The 22695-nt window shown below is 46.3% G+C and overlaps 1 protein-coding gene across 9 annotated transcripts in view; it reads right to left on the bottom strand.

The window, feature by feature from the left end:
• Positions 1–22695, bottom strand: part of LOC135385591 (uncharacterized) — a 139646-nt gene that overhangs the window by 32016 nt on the left and 84935 nt on the right. For all 9 annotated transcript variants that reach the window (XM_064615002.1, XM_064615004.1, XM_064615008.1 and 6 more), the window contains exons 2-9: positions 21672–21767; positions 15211–15330; positions 14056–14154; positions 13826–13999; positions 11811–11892; positions 7943–8051; positions 6498–6562; positions 6119–6246 (exon numbers count right to left, since the gene is read on the bottom strand). In XM_064615002.1, the coding sequence (XP_064471072.1) occupies positions 6119–6246; positions 6498–6562; positions 7943–8051; positions 11811–11892; positions 13826–13999; positions 14056–14154; positions 15211–15330; positions 21672–21767 (873 nt within the window). The remainder of the gene's footprint in view (positions 1–6118; positions 6247–6497; positions 6563–7942; positions 8052–11810; positions 11893–13825; positions 14000–14055; positions 14155–15210; positions 15331–21671; positions 21768–22695) is intronic.

The following is a 22695-nucleotide window of genomic DNA, read 5'->3' as shown; positions in this document are numbered from 1 at the left end:
ACAGAATCCAATCTGCATGTATTTTGAGGCCAAAATGAATTGTAACGGCTCTCGATTAAGATCAATATCTGCCCTGCCGCTGTTTTTTTTCAGAGCTTCACGGATTGCCCACGTGGATATCCTCGAGAGATGACTGGGTCATAGCAGGTCAACACAAAAAAATAATTTTTAATCTGTCGTAGTGAGCTAACATTTAAAAGGGCTCGAACCCCTCTTTCATTCGTCAAGCTATCCATCAGGAGTCACCGTGTACAATATTTTCGCTGTGCGGTTTGTATTTGTCACTGTAAAACCAAATTTAGAAAAACACACAAAGAAAGTTCGCGTGACGTCGGAAAGTCCCAGTTCCATTCTTTATTGGTTCTTTGTTCGCAGCTCACACGCGGTCTATCCTACACCCGCTTGAGCTGTATCGGCCTACGTCACGAGTGACACATGATCGGCGCTGCTAGGGGGATCGGTGATGTCTTGACGTGCTCTTTCCTTCCCTCTTTCTTTGACAAGCCGCTTCCGAGAGCGGAGCATTCTTGAAAGGTGTGTGGAACAGAGCCCTTCCGCGATTCCGGTCGTTCTTTCGCGGGTGCTCAGTGTATTTGTTGCAGAATACGCCACAGGAAAAATACACACACACGCATGTATGCACGCACAATGAGAACATGGTAACAAACGCGAAAAACACGGACCGACACAGGACGCGTTTTGGAGAAGAGCACGTCAAAAACGCGTCCTGCGTCCGTCCGTGTTTCTTCGCGTTTGTTTCCATGTTACTCAGCAACACGCTTTACATCTTATCGCACAAATATGAGGGGCCACTTCAATGCTCCTTTAGGCTAAAACTTAATACAAACTCAAATAAAAATGTGTAATACGAGAGCAGTCTTCAAGCGTTTGGCGGGAATTAAGGGACGGCAAAGTGAAATACAACCACCATGTTTTTATGCATCACCGTGTAGAATCGATGACACATATGAAGGCGTAAGCTCTCAATTTTTTATATTCATACTTTTCATATTGATGAATTTTTAAGATCGATAGCTTGTCAATCATGGCGACCACAGACATCTGCTATGAGAGGCAGAGGGAGACCGCCCCGTATTGGCGAACAACTCCCACGTGACAGTGAGCTATACGTCATACATTTGATGCAGACAACTAATCACTATTACACCTTTTTTGAACAATGACGACGACTCTTGCGCAGTTTGGCATAAATACTGTGTTTGCCTCTCTCTTTTGCGCCATCTGCTCCCGGCAGCCATTAGCCATTGTTTCGATCCGGCGTGATGTATACGACCAGAAAGTAACCGTCGCTTTCCTGTAGCCGCTTGCGTGCAAAAGCTGTATTTCTATCCTATTCGCACGAATGCCGCGTCTATGTTGTAGTGTTCCGGGTAGGGTCGACACCTTTTCCGTCGGCCAATACCGAACACCGGGAGGGGGGGGGGGGGGGGGAGGCTGCGAGGGCAACGCAGTGGGCTTTATGTACATAGACCTTTAAATGAATACGATGTATGAAAACTTTTTTTTTACAACCAAACGTTGCTTCAGTTATTTCAGACTACAAATAACTGGGCGTCAGACGGAAAACCAGTAGCCGTCGATGCCAGCACGGTCACGCTCAAAGGCGGGACAAGCAGGAAGACCCCTGATTGGCCGTCTGGAATGCATAACGTTGCATTTTGATTGGTCCTGTGAATTTAATTTGCATTGTGCACAATGCTGTGTGAACTATCTCAAACTATGCGTTCTATGGGAAGCTGTTACTGCCACGTCGCCCTCCAGCCATCTTGGATTGGACGAAGTGGATTGAGAAAGACCGTATCAAATTCTTGAGTCTTAAAAGCTGAGCACTGGGCACAGAGGGTTCTAATAATAGGTTCTCTACAGCAGTGTTTCCTAAAGTGTGGCCCGCGGACCCCTGGGGGTCCGCGAGAGTGTCCGTGGGGGCCCGCGACGGTCTCTCACATTTCAGTGAGGATTTTCGTCCCCACAAACACGCGCTCGTACATGCTGCCGGATTTCCAAACACCCAGAACTTCCAAAATTGCTACAAGCATGCTTCAACGGCTAGCTTCTAATTTCTGATAGAAAAGTCCTGCAATGCACCTTTGTCCGCGCCATACACATACAAACAAGAAGAAGAAACCAGTCCGGAATCGTTTCTGAAGCTGTATCGAAAGCACGCAGCAGCTGACGAGGTTGCTGGTTATGCACTGGCTAGCATGGGAAATACAGTGCGTCATACAGTTTTGCTTCGAGTTCGAACTGACTGAGAGTGTTCCTGTGTTTAGCGCATTTTATATTTAGCGCATCCTGCCTTGTCAGAGAGAGCCCTGAAGCTGCTGCTCCCTTTTCCGACAACATATCTATGTGAAGTTGCATTCTCCGCACTCGCGCACATCAAGTTCAAGTCGCGGAATAGAATCGAGTTCGAGCCGGACTTACGACTCCGCCTGTCTTCAATCGAACCTGACATCAGTGCCCTTGTAGCATCCAGCAAGCAGCACCATCCTTCGCACTGAACGCGGCGTTGGAAGTAAACTTCGCTTCTGTCTAGACAGTCACTTGACCATGCTTATGCTTGCACAAATGTAATTTCGTTCCTTGTTATACCCTGTCGCGCATATTAAACGCGGTCTGCAATGCAGTGTACACAGCGCGTATCCCGGTATATTTGTGTGTGTGTGTTGGGTGGGGGGGGGGGGATGGGGGGGTCCGTGAATTGGTTCTCATCGCCTCCGGGGGTCCGTCACCGCCAAAAGTTTGGGAAACGCTGCTCTACAGTATCATCAGGTGGATCAGCGTAGCTTAGATTGCTCATTTTAGCTACCGCGCAATCTTTGGTAACGATGACGCCAACGAAAAACCTCGAAGTAGCAACGTTTTTACTACGACTGGCCCAATCCGCGAACATTTTATGTCCGGATTACAGCTTCGCCCGGACACCGAAAGCACGCTTTGAATTTCCGAACTGTTCGGGTGAAATCCAGACAGGTGGCAACCCTAGTTGCGGGACGCGCCAACAGTGCATCTTCGACGTCTTGTGCCACGAAATTGCAAGGGACAATGCGCGAAAAGAAAAGTCGTCTCAGGCGAGGTGGTTGGCGTTCCAGAGTTCGTTCGCAATAGACCGCGCTACGAGGGGTGTCAGCATTGCTAGACGACGTACTCCGCAACTTATGCTACCAATGTTGCCATGTGCTGTGTGGCGTAGTGTAATTGGTACATGACCGACAGTCAGAGAGGTGTGGGTTGCCTTAATGTTCTGGGCTCCTTGAAGAAGGGTACACATAATGGGTTTCTCTCTCACGCTGAATGGACCAGAACACTGAATAGGGTCATGCAAATAGGTGCAATGAGACCGCTGGTTCACAGCATGCTATTACGCAGTTACAACATTCGTGAAACGTAGTTAAGAAATAGGCGAACATGATGGTGCGGCTTGCGTACAGCTCGGCAAAACTGTGCGTTTGATTGTGTGTAAGCAACGCTTGGAGAGTAACGACCCGCAGAAATGATAAGTAAAATGGAAAGTGAAATAATAATAAGTAAAATCCGGGATCTCTTCCCTCTGGCTCCTCCTCATGTTTATTATATTAACACTACGACAACCTGAATAAACTTGAATAAACCTAAAAAGAAGAAAAAAAGTACGAAGATAAATACACTACCTGCTGACTTCGCTATGCTTTGATTATTTAAGATATTTTGTTTCGAAAGGGTTACAGCGAGCCGCACTTGTTTTGTGTAACTTCCGTCTGCATTAAAAGGGGTGATGTGTAAAGAGGAAATATGCAGATAGGTTGTCAAGAAAACAAGGTTCGACCATATCCCACATAACAAACAATGCTGATCATTTCTAAGCTGTCAGAACAACTTACACCAACGAACGGAATCACTGAAACTTTCTCGCATTAAACGAATCTGCAGCCTTGTGTGCTTACGCACAATTCTGCATAATGCTACGCACTTATCCTGTCATTCGCGGCCTACGTTTCCGTTCCGACCGTAACGCCCATGGGTGGATTAGCGCATATTCCCGCGCACAGTATTTACCAAATAAACGATCATATATGGAAGGGCTGTTAAAAGGAAACTCTGGCTAAATTTGGAATCGAACCGGCTTAGGAAGAGTGCGTCAAAGACCATGGACGCTCGTCATTCCTGACGAAGCACACGCTAGGAAGAAGAGCTGCCTGAAATAGCTGAAGTAGCGAAATAGCTGAAGTGGCGAAATAGCGCTAAATCCACGTTACGAATGCATCGAGCAAAATCCCAGATTACGCGGAGTATATAAAGACCTCATTGAAGGCTAAAACAATAGACTGTTGCTCGACAACGAGCACACACGCCTCGAGCGGAATCGCTTCTGCAAACAAAGGGTTCAAAAGCCTAACCGAATATATTCTTAGATGCTCCTGCCAGGAAAGCACTGAGAGAAAGCAAATTATGGCGGTTCGCGTTAAGGCGCACTCCAGACGTCTCATAGCGACGGGCATGTTCAACGTTAACTGCTGGTTGAGGTAAACAGATAATAGTTGCGATTGCAGTCAACCACCTCGAGAAAACCGGGGCTTGACTAATACACTACCCTATCGCTTTTTATATATACTGAAAGGTCAGCATCATAACTCTAATAATAGCAGCCGACAAGAGAGATGCAGGATTTACGAGCTGGCACGCTGCGGGTGAGGTTGGGACGCTTCCGCTCAAATTATTCAGATAAATGTAAAACGCAATGACTTGCATGGACGTGAACCTGCATTCCAAGCTTTACAGCAAATGGGGTGCGCATAATAAATAGACGCGCAGAAGAGCGTCACCGCGAATTCCGAAACTCATGCGTCTCTGACGTCACGGCATTCGTCTCCGCCAGTGAGGAAGCGGGAGAGAGGTCACGTGTTTACAACTGCCAACTGGGAAAGTCCAAAGCTGTGATGTCAGAGCTTGACGAGTACGTGTGTTCAAGGGTTTCCCTCTCGCCAAGTTCGTCAACATGAAAAAACAAAATATATATATATATATACATATTTTTTGCTCAGTACTCTAGTGTGCAATACAATGTGTGCGTGATGTAATAACCATATCTATCAAAGCTTTTTTTTAAAACCTCATGTTAGTAGCGCCGCTAAGCAGCTGCGGCTATGAGCGGCGTACAGACGTGGACAGTTGGAGAGAGGACGGCAAGGAGGAGTGAGGAACGGCGGGGGGGGGGGGGGTAGTATGCGTCCTGGACAGACTTCTGGGGAAACTGTGCCGACATTCGTCTGGAAAATCTGTCTTACAACTCAGGAAAAACGTCAGACGGCACAGCTGGTTCCGGGGTTCGAACGTGCTTCGCCTCCCAGTCTCAGCGTGGTAGGTGATGTTCAGCCTAACCAGTAAGCCACGAGCTCGTATATCTATCGAAGTGTCACTATACCCATTTAACCAGGCAATGAAGTGTCGATCACTATACAAACGGTGGTGACGGAGTGACAGGGCAATGCATTTGTTATCGCCACCCCCTCCAAATACACTCCAGCACACATGTACAAAATACCCATTCACCCTGAGAAAAAAACAAACGGCTATAATATCTGTACTGAAGCTTCGCATTGAATGCGAATTCCATCCTGTTCAACATCGTGGCATCATCGCAACGTATATTTTGTTATTGTTCAGTCAAGCCCACAAGATTATAGGGACTGTGCACTAGTCAGTAGTATCGAACCGAATCTTTCTTACATCGTTTCCAAAACGACGTAAGCGAAATTAGGACGCTAAAACACACAGCTCGCTCTGACCGTCCGTCTGGAGGAATCCATACTTTAATTAGTACAATGACGGCACGGCATATTGTCACCCTCGTTATGTGGCATGCATGTAATGAGTGCCTGAGAAGACAAAGAGCTACGGCCCCTGGAATACACGGACTGAAGAAATCACGAACACGCTGTCATCACCACCCAACATGAACGACGAGATCCTGGGGTGCTATGTCATGAGGGCGTATGCCGTGGGCGTCGGAAACGCACGACACCAATCGCGGAGACGCAATGTCAGTGTGGGCGACAGTATGGAGAGTACGGTAGAAGAATAGCAAGGAGTATGTCATGTCATAAAAGGCGTCACCAACCTCTACAGTGAGAGACCCAGAAACGTCGTCGTATTCCAGTGGACGTGACTGTAACGAGATGATCTGACGCTGGCTAGGGACGCGCTTCAATTCATCGATGCTAACGATGCCCAGGCCCATGAAGTTATCTGCGGGAAAAGGTGGAACATTAGCCAGTTCTTGAAGGTCGATAAGCTGCACATTCTCTTATTGCTGACGATAAGCTGTTTCTGCCCTGGAATTGTCTTCCTTTTATCTTTGCTGAGATACTTAGCCCTGCGATGTCGACAAACATACTATAGTGCGTCATAGCGCAACTGGTAATATGTGGAATGTGTGATAAGGCCAGACACGCTTATCGGCCTGGGTGCTAAATAACGGGTGCGGCCATTATAGTTACCTCCAGTTGGTCTACTCTTGTCGTAGAGTTCAAAGAGGACTTCTGTCGAGTTTGGGCTGAGGTCGCTGAAACAGAAGTGTCAGTAGAGTAAAGAAATGGTCGTCGGTAAATAAAGGAAATTCGAATGCTCGGCACAAACCAGCAAAGGTGGGCGCCAACTGTTCATACCGTATTTTGTAGAACAAAATTAATGTGAAGATACACTCATACCTATGTCGCTTGTCTATCATGTTTCCTTATTGTACATTGGAACCTGACTTAGCTGTACGAAGTTTTGTCCAAACAACTCTCCGCAACTACAGAACGCTGCGAAGGCAGAATTTAATGAAGAGCCCTAGAAATTTAAAGTGACCCTCAACATATTCTGCATGGGCAAAGTAGATGTTTTTTATAATGAAGGAATGACTGAGTTTCGATATTCGATATCGATTGAATACAATTAGAAGCAAACAAGACGAACGGTCTTGTTTCCTTCTAATTTTATTCAATCGATATCGAATATCGAAACTGAGTCAAGTACAGGTTGGGACAAAAGTTTGCGGAACATGCCAGCGACGTACTTTTTCTTCGGTGCGACACCCTAGCGGCAGCCGGAAGCGGGTGAGTTCAATGTTTCGGAGGGATGGAAGGGTGCGCTGTGAGCGACACACAGCGGTAACTCGTACTTCCCAGGCACACCCAAGCGACACTGGAGCGACTAGTGCGTGTCGCTAACAGCGCATCCGTCCACCCCTCCGAAACAGTGAACTCACCCGCTTCCGGCAGCCGCTAGGGTGTCGCACCGAAGAAAAAGTACGTCGCTGGCGTGTTCCGCAAACTTTTGTCCCAACCTGTACGGTCAACACAAGTGATAAAAAGATAATTAAAGAAGTAAATAAGCTAAAGAAAACACAGTTTCAATGGTCTTATCTTTTTATCACTTTGTTTTTATCCACTGAACAGCAACCCAAGAGTGAGTATGTGTCAATTTTCGTCTTTGTGTGCGCGTGTAAAGCAGTCTTTGTGCCACGGCGCATGAATATTCTTCATCCTTTCTTTCGTGTTTGGAAAAGAAGATTCGAGGGGGCAATCAATGCGATCCTACTGTGTCACAGTCGCATGAAAAATTATCAGAACAACAACAACAAGGCTGCCTCATATTTAGTACGGGAACGGGCGCAAAAATCCACTTTGATTGCACGCGGCACTTAGGAAAATACACAATCCTTGTCACGTGTCTGGCACACGGGAGTCGATAAGCTTCTATCGAGCGATCTTCTTCTTTCATGAACAAGAGAACATTTTACGAGATAACGGAAGACGTTTGCGTAACACTCTGTCCATGCGGTGTAGAATGTTGTTTACAGTATGGTTCATGCCGCTTCAATGCAAATAATTCGTCCTTTGGAATGTGTACACAACAGTAAACTAAAAGGCAGGCTCTGAGACGGCGTCGACGTACTTACAAGAGAAAGTGTTCGTCCCAGAAGGGATTGGTCGTCTCCTTCACCGTGGCAGTAGTGTATCTGTGCGGCGGTTCGTCCACTTCCACTGTGCAGTAGGCCTCTTTGGACCCTGATGTTCAAAAACAGCAAACTGTTGGAACAGGCTGATAATCAAAACTTCAGCACGCTTATAACCGTGCTGAAGAGGTGGTGCGCTGGCTTAAAGGAGTACAGAGGGCCATCCAAAAAAATTTCAGATTAAAGCAGCATGGAAATCATTTGGAACATATATTTTTTCACCGCTTGATATGGACATACTACCTTCATAAACTGTCACGCAAAATATTTCCTTCGAAAAGCGCGAATTTCCTGAGAAAATTAGTTTGCATGAATGCGCTCCGCGGCGACAGTCTCCCCCAAGCAGAGTCTGCGTGTGATGACGTCAGGCGGCCGACCACTTCATTAGCTGCCGGAAGCGTCCGCTCCCCGCCAGAATCGTCTGCTAGCTCCGGAATCGTGGCGACTTACCGACTGAGACGGCTGAACATTGTTATTTATTTGCGTTCTTACATGATTTGTCTCGTACGTTTTACATAGACAAGACTGCGGGCAGTGTAAAAGGGGTGGCTAGGCCTCTGTGTTGCCGTGACGGCCCGGGTTGAGGTGGATCGTACGCGGTTGTGGCTTCTGTTCCGATTGTGCTGAGGTGTCGTTAATTAGCGAACAGTATTGTGCCTGTGTGTGCGGCATATATATATGATACGACTAAATTCATCCCTGTCAGTATTCCATGTGCCACTGTTGTATGCTGCGTATGACCATTCAAAAAAGAAAATGCTTATTTGGCCATGTGTTTTGGGGTTTCCCACAGATCGCTAGCAGATGAACGCTACTGACTTTATTTTGGTATCCATGTTATTGTGCTTGTGTAGACGTTGCGCTCCTGGTATCAGTAAGATATGGTAAGCGCAATGTTACACAGCTATGCATTCATCGGTCCGCTCTTCCGCCTCAGAGATGCCAGTGTCCATGCTGTTCAGAGCCCATAGTGTTGAACACAACACGGAGAAGTCATGATGGTCGACGACCTCTTCAAGTGAAAACACTGGTCACTGCGCCGCGTCTTCATGACTATGCATTTGTAACCAAGAAGAAGCACTATATTTCAATCCGAATGTTCGTTCACACTTAGCAGCACCACTTACCAGCCTCCGGTACATTCGTGTGGCGAAATCGAAGCTGGCGGAGTTTAGGCTCCAACTCCATAAAACGTTTCGTCAAGAAGAGCAAACGTGTCGCCTAAAGAGTGTTCAGTTCACCACCTGTTTTTTCCACGACGTCCGATGAACAACAACGCTTCCTGCTCGGTCGGCTTGCTCGGTCGTGCTTCGAAATCGCAAAAAAGAAAGAGAAAGACGGTGCAGCCATATGACATCAGCGGCTGGCAGTCGAGTGAGGGGACATTTCTGCCGCGAGATTCAAAGCTCTCTCGCGCTCCAAGATTGTGCGCTACCCTCAAACTTTTTGTGAGAATATGTATCACTGGGCTCCGAATCGTAATTTCTACTTCTTCCGTCATATTTTATTCCGATCATTTCCATGCTCCTTTAAGACATCTGATGAAAGTGTGTGCGTCATTATACCGAATAGCGCGAAAGGTTTTGATGTGCGCAACTTGTGTTCCAGGAAAAAACTCACAGAAACATATCTCCGCGACTTCCCTTAACTCGCCACTCCAGCTATAACGAGGATGAGGAAGTATGCTGCCACGTCACCGATGACGGTACAAGGAGAACTCGTTCTGGTTCGCCGGTCTGTGGGGTCAGCGCCTTGTCCCTTTGCCGCCGTAAACCTGTTTTGCCAGTTCTCCCGGATAATTGGGGATAGAAGGAGCTGCCGAAGCATTACCGAGCAGGGAGAAAGGCTTTATCAGAACCCCGAACAGCCGAGTAGCAGACGACAGCGGAGTAGCAGACAACATTTCTCTAGGCCAATCAGCGAGCGTTCTCCTTATAGCGTCAGCGCGAGGTTCCAGGCAGATCACAGGCTGGTACTGCTCTTCACCACCGTTGCGCACGGGCGCTTTTTACGGCATATTTTAAATTCAATTTCTGCGATCATTATGACTTTGTGGTGCATGTTACTGGCCTACTTAACAGTTTGATAGGAAGAAAACTGGGTGTTAAAAATGACTTCTGTGCTACTTTAAGGTAGGCTTGCTATTCACCTTCGTTCTGTCTCTGATCTCAAGATTTCGATGCTGAAAGTAAAATAAATTTAGCATAAACGGCTCACTAAATTTAAAATGGTAGTTTCTTCCTTCACTTCATGTTTGTTACGTTGCTGTACATTCTTCCGGTTGAGGGACAGAACACAGCAACTTCGATGTACGATGGAGATGTTTATGGGCATGCTGTTCAGTACTCTTTATCACACTGTCGCATGGCAAGTGTGAGAAGGTACCTGTCTGTGCCTGTTTGGCCCCATTGGCGAACGAATACACTATTGTGGCCACAGGTTCAGTCCCCAAGCATGAACCCCTCATATCTCGGTAGGTAGAGACATTCTACGAAACGGTTCGTCGGTGGCAAGAAGCCAGATTAGCGTGTCACATGTCGAGTACTATGTGGCCAACACATACAGGGTGTCCCACCGAAAAAGGGCCAGGAGCTAAAAAAAAGACGGAGTGCTGGACACAAATGGAACCAATTGTACGTGTTTAGCAGTTGTGTGGTCTATCCAAAAATATTTTTTTCATCGCCCCTTGTTAATTAATTAGCGGTAATTAATTTTCTAACTTTTCAATTATAAAAGCTACGAAGTTGTCTCAATGAGAACATCTGATCTCTTCGGTCGCCTGATACCAAAGCCGTTTTCAGAACAAAAATCCGTTCGATAGATCGTTCACAAAAAATTCGTGAAGGAACACCATTTCTTTCTTTATTTTGTTCATTGCGCATCCTCGAAGACGCGTATTTCCTTCATTCCCAATGTGAGAGAGTGAAAGAGCACAGTGCCGCCTCATGCGTCGAAGATGAGTTTTAACTTGCGGAAACAAAACAAAAAGAAATGTATGCTGTGACTCTATCGCAACTGCCCTTATCTTGGGTTGCTATTTCTGTTTTCTTTTAATCTTTTTCCAGGACGCAAGAGGCGATAGTGTGCTCTTTCGTCGTCTCGTTTTGGGAGTGAAGGAAAGACGCGCCTCTAGAGACGCGCAACGAACAAAAATAAAGAAAAAAAATGGTGTTCCTTCACGAATTTTTTGTGAACGATCTATCGAACGGATTTTTGTTCTGAAAACGGCTTTGGTATCAGGCGACCGAAGAGATCAGATGTTCTCATTGAGACAACTTCGTAGCTTTTATAATTGAAAAGTTAGAAAATTAATTACCGCTAATTAATTAACAAGGGGCGATGAAAAAAATATTTTTGAATAGACCACACAACTGCTAAACACGTACAATTGGTTCCATTTGTGTCCAGCACTCCGTCTTTTTTTTACCCCTGGCCCTTTTTCGTGGGACGTCCTGTACATGTGAGTCTCCGCGTGCTATCAGCAATAGTAGCCATGCAGGAAGTCTGCTGAAATAGAGAGTCCTCCGATACATTGCATCAACTGCCTTTTGTTCATCATTCGCTGAACGGGCTGTGCCAAGCAGAACTGCTCAACGTCCGGACAGGCGGCGCTAGATACAACCAAAGAAGAACAAAAGGGAGACAGCGTGCTTCTTGCCTGCTTTCTTACCCGCGAGATAAAAACCTCTCTTGACTACTTCTATTGCAAGGTCTTATAATCCTAATTTCTTCTCCTTCTGGTAAGTTTTTTTCGATCCCGTCCTTGCTCCTTTCACTGGACAACAAAATATTGTGAAGGATGATGACTCACCTTTAGTGCCGCCGATACTTGAGCCTTTGATGACTTTAATGAGCAGCCTTTGGTCGTGCTTGGTCAGCGTTGGGGCTGTACTCTGGCACAGAGAGAGGAAAGCGGGAATATCATTAGTGAGATTAGTATATCGCAAGAACTGTACGAAAACGACAAGATAAAGGCGGCTGTCAATCCAAAGACTAGCAACGCGATGTGCGCCAGTTCAAAGGAATCCGGAGATGGGCTTAACATGTTTTCGGAACCGATACCGTCATCGCCTTTCAATCTACTCAAGCTCTCTATTTTCAGTCGCTATTTTATGAGGCCTGTTCCACTAAAGTTTCGTCCGGCGACCGCAGCGCCAACTGCCCTGTGTAGAGCGCCCTTACTACACGGTCGTGTCCGGCGCGTTCCCTGCCTTACCGCCGTACCGGGAACGTCATCTCTTTTGTGGAAATCCTTGCGCCACGATTTTTCAGAGCTGCAGTGTAGGTTATACATGCCTATGTACGGAAAAACCTCCGGCTACACGACCACAAATGGCGCTGCAGAATACGGTTCGGAGTGCCCCCAAACGTCGATCGTGAAACAGGCCCATAGGGGAAGGAAAAGAACGTATCACGCACTGGCGTAGGGACGTAGCTCCGACCCTATAGCACAAACTTATTTTACGTCAATGCATTCAGCACAACGGCTATGTGCTCACGTAACTTGTCCCTGCGTATTTTCATTGCGACGTATTCCGCAGGACTATTCCGCGTTCGTGTTGTTTTTCTAAGGGACTGGCGTAACGTAGGCGAACAGAGCCGCTCAACTCCATTGCGCTGAGTCGGCGTATTTCTACTCCGCCCGCTGATGATGTGGCGTGCATATCACAGTACAGGTTGGGACAAAAGTTTACGGAACGCGCGAGCGACGTACTCTTTCTCCGGTGCGACACCCTAGCGGCTGCCGGAAGCGGGTGAGTTCACTGTTTCGGAGAGGTGGAAGGGTGCGCTGTTAGCGACACACAGCGGTAACTTGTACTTCCCAGGCACGCATAAGCGACACTGGAACCTGGAACCACCACTGTGTGTCGCTCACAGCGCATCCGTCCACCCCTTCGAAACAGTGGACTCACCCGATTCCGGCAGCCGCCAGGGTGTCGCATCGAAGAAAAGGTACGTGGCTCGCGTGTTCCGTAAACTTTTGTCCCAAGCTGTACCAGCTCGTAAGTGGCCAGTTACTGGCTGTAGCTAGGGCTACGAAAAAGCAACACACCTACATGTCCACGGGAGCTCGTAAAGTTAAAATGATGCCAAAATTCTAGATGTGGTTGTGGAACATGTACTGTATCGGTAAGTGTTCCTGCATTGGTTCCCACCTGCACACACGCCAAGACCGACGCAATTAAATCAATAACAATTTTAATGCAGGATACATCCTACAAATGGCGAATGTGGTCTGACGAAGCGTGAGTGAGTCCGTCCGTGGTAGTCTCCTGTAAAGCGTGCTATCCCTACAGAGCCTAATGTATGCAGGAGAAGCAACCGAGCAAAATGTCTTTCCCGGTTCGCTTAGGGAGCAAGCATGATCTTGCTGAGGTGTTGTAAAGTGGCAGTGATAACAATGGATGCTGATTTATGCAAGTTGTTTGAGATAGCGTTGCATTCGCAGAGTTAATCTAATGCATCGTCAGCGTGCGATGCCACTGACCTTTACCATGGTGAAGCCATAGACTTTGAGAAAAAAAGAGCGTTTTTCGCAGCTCAGGACAAACAAATGGAACCTTAGGCAAGGTGCTGAGAGGGCACGAGGGCTTGGGCAGCTTATGTGTGTCATTGAGGACAATCATTAATAAACATGTATCAAAGCACAGATATATCAACTCCTCTTGCGATTTTAAAGGAACTATCGCGTCCGTCCCGGTCGATTCCGAAACTATAGCGCCGTTTTACTCCGCATTCAACACTGACAATAACGAAGGACAACGGAAGTTTAGGCGGTGCTTCGAACACCCGGCTAGTAAAGCGACAATGGCACTTCACACTTACCACTTGGTTAAGTTGCGTCCTCTGAATAATCTCCGAGACGGCTTCTTTATGTAGGTAGTTCGGGAAGTCTTTTTGGCCGGAGAAAGACAGGTCTGCCACAGAATACGCCAAGGAATCCATGACAGCCTCCAACAGAATGTCGTCAGTTGCATGTTGGTCAACTGAGCGGGGTTTCTGGAAACATCGATATGTATTTATACCATATACGACGGTCGTCATGACGTTCTTACGCTTTCACCAGTGGCAGGGTGAAGAGAAACCTTGACCTCTGGTCTCTGTACAAACCGTACCACGAAAAGTTGCTCAGGGCTGATGCAGCAGATTTTGACCTAAAAAGATGTACAAATAAGACAGTGCATCGTATACTTTCTGCAGGATATTGGCTGTGCCTGACTTTGGCATAATGAAATGTCAATATTGACGACAGTACATATATTAGCCCTACCCTATTCAAAATTAAGCGTTGCACACCATATGATTTATAAAAGATAAAGTTACCACATCACGTTTCACCACAAATTAAACTTAGCCCTATATTGCCATACACCCATGTTTTGATGACGCTGTTGCGGAGTGGAGATTTAGGAAACTCGACGACACGATGATCGCTCCAGGAACTTTCGTGAACTGCTATCTGATCACGAAGCACAGCGAATCATCGACTATGTGCATGAAATAGCTGTCTATTAGATACTTTGAAGTGTCAGATGTGGGCGGCTGGTCCAAGTCGGGGATTCCTTGGGCGACAAGTCAACTTGGCTAGTAAAGAGTTCTGGCCTTCCATAAGCTGCGTTACTATTTCGCCCTACAATATTGACGCTACAGAAGAACACTACGCGCTTCGCGGCATGTGGCTCAGCCTGCGCCCAACTCCAGTGCTGTTAAACCATTGACCAGCCTTACATCATGAATGGATGCGTCCTACAAGGGCTTCATACTCAAAGGCACGTCTCGAACCGGCGAATTCCTTGCAAACAACATTTGTGCAGCAATTATTTGCGGCACGTACGTGCCGCTGGCATTCCTCAGCACATTCACGTTCAAAGCAGCCCGATGGCTACGCCCGCGAGCCTTCCGTGGGCGGTGCAATATGGCCTCCCGTGACAGTACGGGTACTCTATTTCCTATAGTGTGTGCAATAAGCTAAATTATAAACACGTCATTCTTCTCGTCCCTTACATTTCCTTGTCGCTACACAAAACTGCGATTATGGGATACTTTTAATTTTACTTTGCTTTTTTTTAAAGCAGTGGCGTTTGCGTGGGAGCTAACGCGATGCGCATCAGTATGAGAGCGGGGAGGCTGTATGCGTTTTGAGCTGCTTGTAAACAATGATTCAATGTGCACTGCGGGCGAAGTACACGACTAACTGCTTATTGACTTACCTTTCCCTTAAGGTTATTCAAATGAATATTGTACCGAGTGACTGGGGCGTCCGCACTGCCGTCTTTTGTAACCTTGGCAACGAGCACTATTCGTTCAGCAGTTACACCAGCCGTAATCGTCTGAAACGGATACGAAAGAACAAACCAATGTCAGAAACCAAAGCTTGTTCAGTGTATTAGATAAACACATAAACATTAACCAAATGTTGCACAACAACCTCTTTCAGCGGAAACACACCACTCTATACTCCCAGACAGCGTAAGAACTACAGCCACAGAAGTACATCTCCGCCAGCGGATAATGTAGTCCGCACATTGAAAGTGGAGTATACGAGAGGATGGCGGACGCCACGCGGAATGGGAAGCCAATTCACACGCTATGTTAACGCGAATATTTTTCCTGTTTGCTTTAAAAGCGTGCAAATGTCCTCTGGGCACGTCGTCTCCGATAAATGTTTCCGAAACATGGCCGCTGCACAAGCAGCAGTTTGAAACATGCGGGCACACTACGTTGTGACGCGGAGGCGTCATGCGCCCGGCTATGCCAATCACAGATGTCTTTAGGTTTCTGGGCTGAGTTTCATTTTCAGATGGACAACTTGTATGTTTATTGCGTCACTTCTTCCCTCCGTTGTGTGATGATGTAGGGGTATTAATTTCTTATTACTCTATTCAACATTTGCCAGTTTATTCAGCAGCGCGCCCGCACAACAAGTGTGCTTTCCTTTTCATGCTCCGCAGATCATGTGATCGGACTGTATCACGTGACACTCAAACTATAGGCTATCGGTATAGTTGTCAGAAGGTTTTTCTCTCGCAACTACAAACAGATGAAAAGATATTTGAAACTATACCCATATTATGGTTACGTCTCACCTCATAGAAATACCAGCATCTAAATGGCAACACTTAGAGCGTTTAAAAGAGAAATTAGTACAACGAAAGTGTCATTTCGGCGATGTGCATAATAACGGACGTTTAATTGTCACAGCACCAACTGGAAACACCTGAATTTCCCGAACTATGACAGCAGACGACCTGTTTTCCTAAAGAAAGAAATTGGTTCAACCCACGAACAACTTTCGAAAGCAACATCCATTGGGAAAGGAAATACTCGCAACAACGCCGCGTACATTTCTATTTGCACACATGACGAGAAACCGAGAGAGACGTAGAGAAGGTAAAAAAGTGGAGACGTCGGCCGCGCCGGTGCAGTCAGCTGCAGTTGGCGTGCATTTTGGGAACACGAAAAGGCGCGTAAAAGAAAATGCGTCAGAAGGAGTAGAAATTAGGATTACAAGCCCCGGGCTACATGTTCACACGAAACGAACGAGTGAGTGCAGCGTGCAATCCTATTGCGCAAGAGAGCTTTCAATCTGGCGGGTCAAAAATGACGTTTCTCTCGGCTAACAGCCTGTGACGTCATGTCAGTCTCCCAATAGTGAAGCCTTTTTTCCTTCTTGTTCTCTTATTGCCGTTATTGGGGCTGACAGCCTGTCAAGCTGTAAACAGCTTTTTCTCTCAACTCCACATCTACTTTCAGACTAAATAAAGGCTTTTCATTCATTCATTCATATATGGCGACGCCCGTCTCACGTCTGAACCAGAACAGTCGACTTCTGGGAGGGCATATGCTTATGGGTATATGCGCTGGTAGCAGAGTTGCGTTGGGCAATATCATAAAGTTAAGCCCCCTTCCCTCTTAACTTTATACGAAAACAACAACTCGGCTACAAAAAAGAACAGAGGGTGCACACCTTTCTCCTGGGGGCGCAGGCAAATCGCTTGCCAGAGGACGGGGACGACGGGCGAATAGCAAATGGCACTCGCAATGATGTCATAACCTATTCGGCTACCCACTTGGGGAATATGTCCGAGTGCCTACGTTGGTCGACCTAACTTGTTTTATTTTGGTTTCGTGGAGTAAAAAAAAAGAAAAAAAAACATGCACGCTTTTGAGCGCCATGATGTGATCTCGTCGACCTGTCCCGTAAATCTTGACTCTTGCTGATATCCGGTAGAACTAATAACTTCAGGAATGCGTCAGATGACAGACAAACAGAAAGCACGAGGTATACAGTTGGGTGATGCTGATGTTGTGTTCGCTTAATGAAATTGGTCTATAACGAGGGCCTTCATGTTGTTGGCGTTTCCTCCAACAAACTGTAGTCATTTCGTTTTTTCATTTTTTTTACTTTGTTTGATCGCGACACAGCGACAATAAACACACCGATGATGATGATTGGGGAAATTCGTGACATTTCATTCCTTCAATAGTTTATCGTGAGGCCGCGCTGTAACTCGTTCCCTGGTAATAAATTTCGAGCGCATGAACTGCTTGGAGATGACAGTTGTTTCGTCCGTGCGGTGCCCGTTGCTTCGATTTCTGTCCTGCTGGTCGGAGATGTTCGGGAGCCTCGTTCAGGACGATGTCTTCAGGGATTTATTTCAACAGCTTTGTCGTCTCCCTCAATATATCATCTCTATTTCATCTTGAGGTAGCACAACCACTATGGATATCCACTCCGTTTTGATTGCGCCCAGAATAAATGTCTGCCGAGCCCGCGTATAAGATAAGGTAGGCAAACTGATCGACCGGATGGCAACGCAAATATTACATCCCACAGGTTATTTCGTTCTCGCTCAACTCTACTGCTGCTACTTTGAACGAGAAGATGAAACGACATGCACACAAATGCCTACTAGAAGCGAGGGACGCTGCGACAGAACCTTTGCAGGCATAGTTGTGCAGAGTGCAGACCTTATTGTTAGGACTCACACTTAGATTTGTTAAAATCAATAATTCAACACCGATGGAACTGTTCTTGCTTACTACCATTTGTCGCTTTTCTCGATACCTGGACAGCTCCTCAGTTACAGGACCAGCGGAAATATTTTGTTCGTTACAAATTGCGGTAGGTGTCTTCGATCGTTTAATCTCCTGCCGGTGTTTTCGAGGAAAGGAATGAAAAAGAAAGAAGAGAAGAGCATGCTAAACGTTACCTGCAATGTGCTCCAACTTATTTATTACTGATTATAATTATTATATTATGCAGCTCAGAGGGGGGGGGGGATCGCTCGTCCTAGGTAGACTTCATAGGGAACTGTCCCGAGATTTTCCTTAGAACGACTGAAGGAAGCTCAGAACACACAAACACACACTTTTTTTTATTGCGTGTTAGCGCCGCTAAGCAACTGTGATTATGCGCGGCGTACAGATGTGGACAGACGGAGAGAGGACAGCAGGCAAGAGTGGGTGACAGGGTGGCACTATACCAGACATCCGTCGCTAGACCGGTGGAGCGCAGGAACTCTACAAGTAGACGAAGGCCTTGCATCTGGTGGGCAGTGTTCGACCACGGACCAATAATCTTCGCGACGTTGAACGGCCGCTTGTCAACACGTTGCATAGAAATTTCCATGAGCGCACGCTCTTGGAGGTGGTGTTGGTGGTGAAGTTCAGAAAAAAACATCACAAACCATGCCGAAACCAATAATTTATCCGCTCACCACATTGAAAACGATGGGAGGTCTACAGAGGAAAAGCTCGATAAGGTAAAAAAGAGAGAGAAACAGAAAGTGGTATTTTCCTGCTATTTGTCGCCCTGTGACCACGGACTATGCTTGGAACGACCGGATGGGCACGGTACCGGGAACAGCGTATTTGTGTGATACTTATTCGTCCTGTCGAACTGTATCGTAGGTCAACCGGTTCAGGATGGTCCAGTCTCGCAGATATACTTTCGCCAGTCACGCTTTTCGTATTACCAAGTCGCATGGCAATACCGCTCGCGCTGTAGACCTTGCCCAGAAAACAGTTTCACAGACATTCCTTCTCCATATGTAATGATCTAAATTACGTGCTGCGCTATTAGAGGTGATGTCAGTTGACCTTGCAGATGGAAGCCAGATCTATCAGTCGCGCAGTCAATGTACACCTATAAACGATAAGTAAAATGGAGAAATCTCTGCGATTGAAGGCAGAAAGGAAGGAGCTAGGGAACTAAGAACTGCGCGTGCAAAAAGCTTTGCGCGGCACGAAGGGGGAAAAAAAAGATGAAAAGGAAAGGAGCTGCTAGCGCCACCGTTCGGCTGTGAAGCCCGAAAATGCTAGAATAAAACACTAGAGGCAGCGGACAAAACTTTAGCACAATGCATAGCTTGAGAGTCGTACACTTAGCGGACGAACGGATGGACGTGCGCACCGCACACACAGAGAGAGAAAAGTTAAGACAAGAAAGGAGCAGAATAAAATAAGGAAGTAAAGAGGAAGCACCCGCAATGAATAGCCTCAATATCAAACACAGACCAAATACATTAGATGCGCCCCACACTCTACTTCAAGAACAATTTGTGTCCTGTCATAGTGAAGTTTATGAAGACGTAATGTTGCTCAAATCCCAGCATCAGCTGTCTGCTTGTTTTTTACCTGGGGCTTCTTCGGGCAGTTCCACACAAGCGTCCGCACAGTACGCACGGCTGACATACCGACTATACCATGCCGCTACGTTGGCATAGGCAAACTACTCAGTATAGCGTTATTACAACAACAATTTCGGGTGTACCTGTAACTGAGATGTTCACTTCGCTTGAGGGACATTTCAAATGGACAATATTGGTGTAAACGACGTGCCCTAAAAAGCAGGATCGCTAAAGGACGACATTGCAACGTGTTTCGACCGGAAGAAAAATAGCTTTTCCCTCTTCTTGTGCAATACAGCCCATTTATGAGGCTAACAAGTTATCTATAGCACCATACAGTGGAGCCACAACCTCCCTCTCACCCCCCCCACACACATACATACATACAAGAAAGTTTGTAGAGTGTTATAACGTTTGTGTCTAGATGATATCTCCCGCGGTTCCTACATTGGCGAAACTGGCCGCTGCCTCAACGATACGTTACGGGAGCACGCCAACAACATAAAAATAATTTTTTTCAAAAACGTTTCAGCGCTTTGCAGCCACATAAAACCCTGCACAGATTGTTCGGCAAATTTTCACCACACAAAATCGCTAATCTATTGTAAGGTCCCCTTGTCACGAACCCTCAGACGAGTACCACTAAGTGGATCCCTCTCCCACTATTAGTCTAACCATCATAGTAGCCCATTAAATCCTTCTTGACAACGTGAACATGCAGTTACCATGGTAGCAGAAGACCATGGCCGAATGGCAGTCTCATGGTCAAGGCACCTGCAACTGCTACACGGGGGAACGTGATGCTACAAGACTTTCACTAATGAGCATGCTCGCTCATGCTAAGGGTGGCGAGTGAGGTGAGCATGGGTGAGCAAAGAGAGAGCTGACCAGCGAGTGAGTGAGCAAGCAAGGAGCTGAGCGGGAAATGAGCGAGCATGAGTGAGGCTGAGTCACAAGCAGAGATGAGGTACTTACTCGAGAAAAGGAACTCGTTACCAGTTAAGTTACTGTGCAAAAAAATGTAACTGAGTTACTAACGAAGTTGCAGGTAATGAAAATGAACTTGAAGTTCCTAAGGTACATTGGAAAGGTAAGGAGTTACTTTCAAGTTACCTTACCTAACATACACTTTTTAGTTCTTGACCTCCCTATAATTCGTTCAGATCTTGATCTCACAATGGGCTGTGCAAGAGTATTTATAATGGTTTTGATATACGAAAACTATACCAATATCTGACTCGACGAAACAAGTGTGCCTTTATGTACTCCTTTCGGAAGGCATCTGATCATTTTGATATCCTAATCTTAATATTAGGGGGTCTTGAACGGCGCCCAACGCAGACACTGAAAGTTTAGGTTCCATACGAGTTGTCATCTGCGCGCATTTCGTAAAGCCGCACCAAGTTTTATTCTTGCTACACAGTACGAAAAGTTGACGATCGGGCCCCAGAATCGCACAAAAGGATCTTGGAACTTACCCCGAAGTTACTTCGAAAAAGTTACCTAAACAAGGGACGAGGTCCTCAAGTAGTTACTGGGGTTCAAATGCAACGAGTTAAGTTGAAAGTCACCAAAAAAATAGCTTCTACCGGGTGCTTCAGTTAAATCCCCGGGCTAAATAATTCGCGAACCGGTGCACCAATCGAATGACTTTCTTTTTTACAAGTATCTGTCCAATACCGCCTACAAGATGCGCAACGCGTGAATGAGCGGGGGGGCGCTCATTATTTAAATAAAAATTCAAATGAGTTTCGTGAAAAAAGCTAAGTTCAAAAGCAGGGCGCCGTTGGCATTAAAATGGGTACTACCCCTTCTGGGACCTTCAGTAGGTACCTTTTAGAGAAAAATCTGCAACCGAAGCGGGTCATTTGTTGCAGTGATAAATTGGTTTCGGTTTACATATTTTTGTCGCGGCTGGTCGCGGTGAAGCGCAAAAGGACGCTCTTCCACTCCCTTTTCCACCAATGAATTACGTCCTTTTTACGGCGGGAAATTCTGACTAAGTCTGACAGTCTGTGTAGAAGTACGTGGAAACTCACCATGCTTTCTTTCGATTCGAGGACGACGTGGACGTCGTGCAACTTTGGCCTCTGGCTTTCGGGATGGATGGCTTCTAGCTCGATATGCAAGCCATCCTGAAATGACAAGTCGCCGTTCTTATAGTTGCTGTACGAAAGACAAAATATTTTCAGGAAAACATATTTCGGGAAAGGGTCACACATTCATTTCATGCTTATTAGCTCTCTATGTACGAATGTATGTACAAATGCCGATACTTTGGTACTGATAGGCACTGATAGATGAAAAGATGATAGCAAAGGCACACGTGGTGTTGCACAGACTTCGGATATGCCCGCAAAAGGTCCCACATTATGGTTTAAGAACATTGCACGATGCACACTACAAGGAAATCACAACCTACCAACCTAAATGCAATATGTTCATGACTGAGATCAAGTAACGAAGCAAACCACAAAATTCAGTTTGCACAACGTTCACCTGCGTGGCAAAGGTTACACTCGATAACAATTTGCAAATTACACTGTGTTCTGAACAATGGTCGTTATTTGCTAACGAGGCGCGAAAAGGAAAGTAAAACGTGCTTTTAGCTCTCTTTCTTTCTACCTTACACATCAGACCATCACAAAGCATCGCCTTCCTTCGAGGCTCCCCATAATTAGCGGGGCCTTTTTTCCCATTTAACCAGAACCTGAAACTAACCAGACGTCGTTCATCAACGCGTTCCGTTGGCCGGGAACACAATAGCGCTAAACACCGCAGGCCCCTTTGGATGCTCACGTTAAATTTTGGGCGCACGAGAAGCGAACGTGTCTTATATATCGGTACACGATTAGCTTGATTAGATGGGCTTAATAATACGAGCGTGGTTCAATAAAAAACCTTTAATAATTTATTGAGAAACAATGAAAATGGATGTTCTGGAGAACAATGTAACTTTTTTCTACGTAGTCACACTGCTTTTCCAATGCAGGTGAGTCACCGTTTGGGAACCACCTGTATTCCGACAGAAGAGGTTTTTGGGACGCCAGCGTAGCCATGCCA

This window comes from Ornithodoros turicata, chromosome 2 (assembly GCF_037126465.1).
Source record: "Ornithodoros turicata isolate Travis chromosome 2, ASM3712646v1, whole genome shotgun sequence".
NCBI lineage: Eukaryota > Metazoa > Arthropoda > Arachnida > Ixodida > Argasidae > Ornithodoros > Ornithodoros turicata.
This window is presented reverse-complemented; position numbering and strand designations above follow the sequence as displayed.